Source organism: Salvia splendens, chromosome 6 (assembly GCF_004379255.2).
Source record: "Salvia splendens isolate huo1 chromosome 6, SspV2, whole genome shotgun sequence".
In the NCBI taxonomy this organism is placed as follows: domain Eukaryota; kingdom Viridiplantae; phylum Streptophyta; class Magnoliopsida; order Lamiales; family Lamiaceae; genus Salvia; species Salvia splendens.
The window spans coordinates 34,419,121-34,425,734 of NC_056037.1; the positions used below are offsets into that span (position 1 = coordinate 34,419,121).

Consider the following 6,614-nt stretch of genomic DNA (forward strand, 5'->3'; position numbering starts at 1 on the left):
AATGGAATCAGCGATTTTTTTAAGCCACAAGATTGCTGGAATTAAAGGTTGAGATTAAAAAGGAAAAATGAGGAAATATGAGAAAAGGAAATGAATACATCCATATATATATATATATATATATATATATATATATATATATATATATATATATATATATATATATATATATATATATATATATATATATATATATATATATATACTTGGGCTGAGAACTAGGCCCACATACAGGAACTCATTCACAAAACACACTCATATCTTGTTTTCTCCTCAAAAACAAATTTTTTTTTTGTTTATCTCATCTTCTTTCAAACATACTCCTACACTTGAAAAAACAATGTACTCCAAAATATTATCAAATTTTAATATCAGTATCATATTCATAAATTTTCTTCAAAAATTATAAAGATTGTGATCGAAAGCTGATATTTTGTTTTAATGGACGTTAGTATGAAAAAGTAGATATTTCGAATAATGGACGTTTTGCAATCACTAAATAAATACCAATTTGATGTTAATTAATGAAAAAAAGAATCATAGTAATGATCCATGGCGTAAATAATTACTATTATTAAGAGCGGTTTGATTATACAGATAATTCATCATTTTGAAGTGTGCGTTTTTATCATATTTTATTTATTCTTTTATACTAGATTGTTCGTGATGGGTGGAGAAGTTTTGTTGCTATTTGCTAGACTCATTTATTTATCTATATGGAGCATTTATTAGTGGGATTCTTTTTTTTCTCGAAAAATTGCTATGCATCTTTTTGAAGGTGTTACGTGATGCGTCATTCGCTATATTGTAGAGTATTGCATACCCTACATTGCCAAAATATGACATAACTTTTTATTTAATTATACTCATAGAGCATCACAATTATCATTGGTTTCCCACGTAATTCAACCTAGATAACACATTTAACTGATTTACAATAAGTCAATAAATACATCTTAATCATTTCATTCTTTTGATAGCTGGATATGATGGCTTAATCTGCATGATTTCCATGTTTGATTGTCTTCATAAATTTTTTTCTGTTATAAAGTGATTTAGCCATAGTATACAATACGTGATTTTATTCAATTACTCTTTCTTGTACTACAAAACTTATAAAGAAAAATTTGTTTGAGTTGTACTATGAAATAGAGATAATAAATGTTTTTGTATTAATATGTTAGGATTGAATTGAGTTGATGATAAATATTAACAATTGAAAAAGAATTGTACATTCTATCTAATTACTAGTTATTGTTGAACTAGTTAATTCTGATCAATCTCAATGAATATAGTAATATTTAAAAGGTTGAGCCGCGTTTAAGTTTCACATGCATATATAAACACATTTATTAGCTGGTGGTTTCAGCCGTGAGTCATATTTATGAGCTTTCATATATATGGTTTTTATTTCTTTAATGAGATGTAGGGATTGTAACCAATTAAAAATGCATAAACATTATGATAGTAAATGCAGCCCCATTTATAGTAGTATTACTCGTATGGGCATGTAGATTATAATTTGGATAAATTATGATGTTACTGTACCAATAACACCATAATTTAACGATTGATAATAGTATAATATACAGTCATCATATGAGTTGTTATAATTTTGATTTAAATAACTCATATGCTAGTAATTTAGTAGTACTCCGTAAAAGATTTATCCACTTAAAAAACATTTAAATTGTAAAATATATGAACAGTACTAAGCAGTAAACTTATTAATTACTCCTAGTAAGTTTTTTTGAATCATGTGACAGCATATCTTTATCATGATTGAATTTCCTATATAAATTTTCACACCTAACGGCATACTTTGATTTTATGCAACAAAGATGGAGCAAGACTGTCAATTTGCGAACCTATATTATCCTTCTATACTGTTAACTATTTACATTAAATATCCTTTAATTCGACAAAAACAAAGAATACATTTTAGGGTAAAAGTGACATAAAAGTTATAACAGCCGTATGATACCTGTAATACCAAGTTAAATGGGACCCCATAAAGAGGAGAATGCTAGCTCACTTTTGCTAATTTCATTACTTTATAATTTCAGAATTGTTGAATCATTACTAATCACAACTATTTTTACCAAATACTAAGAAAGACGAAATAATATAGCAAAAGTCTGATCATATATGGCAGTTTTTTCATATTTGGGATTTTTGGCACTGCTGAATACTAGAGTTAAAAATGTTCACAGTACTTAGTAAAATTGCGTGCATTTTGTTATGCAGTGTAAATTTTATTTGTTTAGCAGTATATCTAACATAGAGTAATGCAATTAACTATTTGAAAAATGATTATAGTACTCCCTCGTGTCTCATAGTAGATGCCACACTTTTATTTTTAGTTTGTCCCACAAAAGATGTCGCATTTTATCTTTTTAGAAAAAGTTTCATCTCACATCAATTATAAAATTATATTTTCTCTCACAACTTAACAAATAAAACAACATCTCCTAAAATCTCATGTCATTTCCCAAATGTGTCATCTTCTTTAGGACTGAGGATGTACTTCTATCCCAACGAAAGTAGTAGTAGTAGTATAAGTTTATGTTTTAATTTGTCTTAATCAAGTGAATTGAAAATACTTTTATTTTACTACTATATCTATATAGACTATAGTATCCTCAACATTTAATTATATAATTAGCATTGCTATTAAACCACAAAAAGTATCAATGTAAGGGTATATCAGTAAAGGCCACCGACCAACCGCAGACCTCCACGTGGCAAGTTATTGCGAGGCAAAACATTAAAAAAAGCAAAGCGTCAGTTGCAGATCATATGGGTTGGGGAAAAGTCGCCTTCCACTTTTGTCTGACATTCCACCTCTGCCACTTTCTCTCCACGAATTCCCAATTCTAACCTTGTTGTTCTTTCCTAATGCCGCCCCTGTCCCTCCTCTCTCATCGCCGAATTTTTCTATATACACATTAAACCCATCCTTGAAAAACCCACCAAAAATACAAGAATTTTTCCACTTCTGTTTCTCATTTTATCTCTACAGTCTCTATTCCTCGACATGGGTTTCTGCTAAAGGTTTGACCTTTATCATCATTTTTGTTTTTGGTGAATTATTTGCTCTGTTTTTGATATTTTGTTTTCAGTTTTATGATATTTTTTATGCTACCATGTGCTGTAGAGTACTAAATTCTGCTTTGACTGTGGAGTACTTATGCTCGTTCAAGTTCTTAGCTTTTCTCGTTGATGGGTTCCTCAATTCTGATTTTGGTGTTTGACTTGATCGGTTAAGATCTGTTGGAAGTGTGCTTCTGAACATGCTTGCTTGTCTTATTCGCAAGAAATTCACTGTACACGTGTTGTTAATTCATGTTTTTCGATCTATTTCTTTCCTTCAGTTTAATGATTGTATTTTCTGACTATTTAAAACCTTGAGTTGTTTTATCTGAACTAGTTCTTGGACTGTCTGAATCTTGCAGGAGGTGACTGATTGTGTTTGAAGAGATTATTCTCTATTTTTTATTTTCTTGTAATGCCCGGAATTGTGATGGATGAGATTCATGAAGATGGGAATCATGGGATAGTGAATGAGGATGGAGATTCTAATTCTTGTAAAGACAATTCAGCTGTGAATAACACACCTCCCGCCGGCCAGACCCCAGAAACTCCTCACAATGGGGATGGCCGCGAAAATGCGGAAGGGGGTGCTGAGACCTCCATTGACCAGCTCTATGAAAATGTGTGTGAGATGCAGAGTTCTAATCAATCACCATCTAGGCATAGTTTTGGATCTGATGGTGATGAGTCACGGATTGATTCTGAGCTGCGGCATCTTGTGGGAGGAGAGATGAGGGAGGTGGAGATAATTGAAGAGGATGAAGAGCTGCAGAGGCCGGATGATGGCGATTCTGGTTCGAAGAAAGGTGGTTCAGTGGAGAATTCTCAATCTGTGGATGCAGCCACGCCTACTGCACAGTCAAACAAAGCTTCTAACTTGCAGTTAGAATCTGAATTTTCTGGAATATCAAGTTCAAGTCCAAAGAGCAAGAGTCCAGCAAAGCCGCCTATTGATAGGCGTAGTGAGAAGAGCTCTAAGAAAACGTCTCCGGGTGGTTTGTTGAAGAAACACAGAAACTCTGCTGCTGGGAGTGTGAAGCTGCAGAAAGGAGCTGAGGATCAATATGAGGCAGGATTGGAAAATCCTGATCTTGGGCCGTTTCTTCTGAAGCAAGCTAGGGATTTGATGTCGTCTGGGGATAATGCTCGGAGGGCTCTTGATTTAGCTCAGCGGGCTGCTAAGTCATTTGAGAAGTGTGCTGATGGGAAGCCAAGTTTGGATGTGGTCATGTGTTTACATGTAACTGCAGCCATACACTGTAGCTTGGGCCAGTATGGGGATGCTGTTCCGGTGTTGGAGCATTCGATTGAGATTCCTGTGGTTGAGGAAGGGCAAGATCATGCTCTTGCTAAATTTGCTGGTTATATGCAGTTGGGAGATACTTATGCTATGTTGGGCCAGCTCGAGAATTCAATTTCATGTTATACGAGTGGTTTGGAAGTTCAAAAGGAAGTTCTTGGAGAGAATGATACTAGAGTCGGCGAGACTTGTCGGTATTTAGCTGAAGCCCACACTCAAGCAATGCAATTTGACGAAGCTCAAAGGCTTTGTCAAATGGCACTAGACATACATAGAGAGAACGGAGCACCTGCTTCTCTTGAGGAGGCTGCAGACAGGAGATTGATGGGGATGATCTGTGAATCGAAGGGAGACCATGAAGTTGCTCTCGAGCATCTTGTTTTGGCAAGCATGGCTATGGTGGCTAATGGACAGGAATCAGAAGTGGCTGCTGTTGATTGTAGCATTGGGGATACCTATCTCTCTCTAAACAGATATGATGAGGCAATTTTTGCTTATCAGAAAGCACTTACGTCTCTCAAGGCTTCTAAAGGGGAAAACCATCCGGTCATTGCTTCTGTTTTTGTTCGTCTAGCTGACTTATATAACAAGACAGGAAAGTTTAGGGACTCGAGATCCTACTGTGAGAATGCCCTCCGGATCTATGAAAAGCCCATCCCTGGGATTGCTCCTGAGGAAATTGCTAGTGGCCTCACTGATATCTCAGCCATTTATGAATCGATGGAGGAGCTTGAGCAGGCGCTGAAGTTGCTACAAAAGGCTCTTAAGATGTATAACGATGCTCCAGGTCAGCAGAACACAATTGCTGGCATTGAAGCTCAGATGGGAGTTTTGTACTATATGTTGGGAAACTATTCTGATTCTTACTCCTCATTTAAAAACGCAACAACAAAGCTTCGTGCTAGTGGGGAGAAGAAATCAGCTTTCTTCGGCATTGCGTTGAACCAGATGGGATTAGCTTGTGTGCAGCGCTATGCAATAAACGAGGCTGTTCAATTGTTTGAAGAAGCAAGGGGCATTCTAGAGCAAGAATATGGACCATACCATCCCGATACGCTTGGAGTTTACAGTAACCTTGCTGGAACCTATGATGCTGTTGGAAGGTAATATGCTCAGCTCAATACTAATCAAACTATTTCAAGAATCTCTATATAATTAAAGCATTTTTCAATGACTATAGGGATTGTCTCTGACTTGATTCATTAGCTGTAATATGTAGTGGATTTTACTTCTATTCATTTCAGCTCATAATAGTCACTCTGTATCACAGTAGTTCTCAAATTAAGTCATGAAATGCTAGAAAGTTTAAGAACTAATTGGTTAGCAAAAGTTGGTTGAATCGATTATGATATAGTTTTATGGGGCAAGAAGCCGGTTATGTTAGGTTCTCATCTTGAATGTGTCTGGTTTCATACAGGTTGGATGATGCAATAGAGATTCTCGAATTTATAGTGGGAATAAGGGAGGAAAAGCTCGGGACAGCACATCCAGACGTTGAGGATGAGAAGAAGAGACTGGCTGAGCTACTAAAGGAGGCAGGCAGGGTCCGGAACAGGAAAAACCGGTCACTGGAAACTCTCCTTGATACGAGCCAAAACACGAAGGATACGAGCAGCAATGGTGGCATTAAGGTGTGAGAAAGATAGCTGTACAGAGATCTTTACACAGTTTTTTTCTTTTTTCCATACAACATTAAAGAAAAAGAAAAAAGGTATACATGATTGAGTTTGGTTGCCATTGATTCTTGTTGTGCACATTGAATGGCATTTTACAGGTTGGGATTTTGATTATTGTATTGAATGAAGCTGTAGTAGTAGTTGTGGAGAAGATTGGTTCTCTTGTACTTATTTATTTTAATCATGATTTGGGTGTATATTTGGTCATTGGTATATTGTTAAAATATGGGATGATATTGTTTATATTTATCATGCAACTACCTTATTCCTTTTTCACCTTCAGTTTCTATTTAATTTGATTATATTGAAATGAAGAATGGGTAGAGCCAATTGAAATCAACTATATCAAAGATATATACAAACCAATAAATAGTGAAGTGGATGGGAGCCCACATCAATAATTCAATTATAATGTGATGATAAATTTAGTTGGTACAATACAACTGCATCTGGTTGTTACTTGTTTTTCTTACTTACTCAGTTTTGTCCTCATTGCCCATCAATTCCAGATATTATTGCCATTCCCTGTCTCTGTAGAAGATCCC

General features: G+C 35.3%; 1 protein-coding gene across 2 annotated transcripts; it reads left to right on the forward strand.

Annotated features, from left to right (window-relative positions):
* The first annotated feature begins 2,915 nt into the window (after positions 1–2,915).
* On the forward strand, positions 2,916–6,293 carry LOC121809368 (protein KINESIN LIGHT CHAIN-RELATED 3-like). 2 transcript variants are annotated; one of them, XM_042209948.1, is made up of 4 exons: positions 2,921–3,054; positions 3,158–3,326; positions 3,456–5,496; positions 5,811–6,293. In XM_042209948.1, exons 3-4 carry the CDS (start codon positions 3,509–3,511, stop codon positions 6,028–6,030), a joined length of 2,208 nt encoding a protein of 735 aa, XP_042065882.1. In that variant the 5' UTR covers positions 2,921–3,054; positions 3,158–3,326; positions 3,456–3,508; the 3' UTR covers positions 6,031–6,293. The 2 variants fall into 2 exon arrangements, with proteins under 2 accessions (XP_042065881.1, XP_042065882.1); XM_042209947.1 differs by lacking the exon at positions 3,158–3,326 and having other exon boundaries at positions 2,916–3,054.
* Positions 6,294–6,614: the final 321 nt, after the last annotated feature.

Bases quoted from the DNA above. Each gene is read 5' to 3' on its own strand.
- LOC121809368 (XM_042209947.1), top strand. From the start codon at position 3,509: ATGCCCGGAATTGTGATGGATGAGATTCATGAAGATGGGAATCATGGG. The intron at 5,497-5,810 runs GTAATATGCTCA...GGTTTCATACAG, and splicing joins ACCTATGATGCTGTTGGAAG to GTTGGATGATGCAATAGAGA.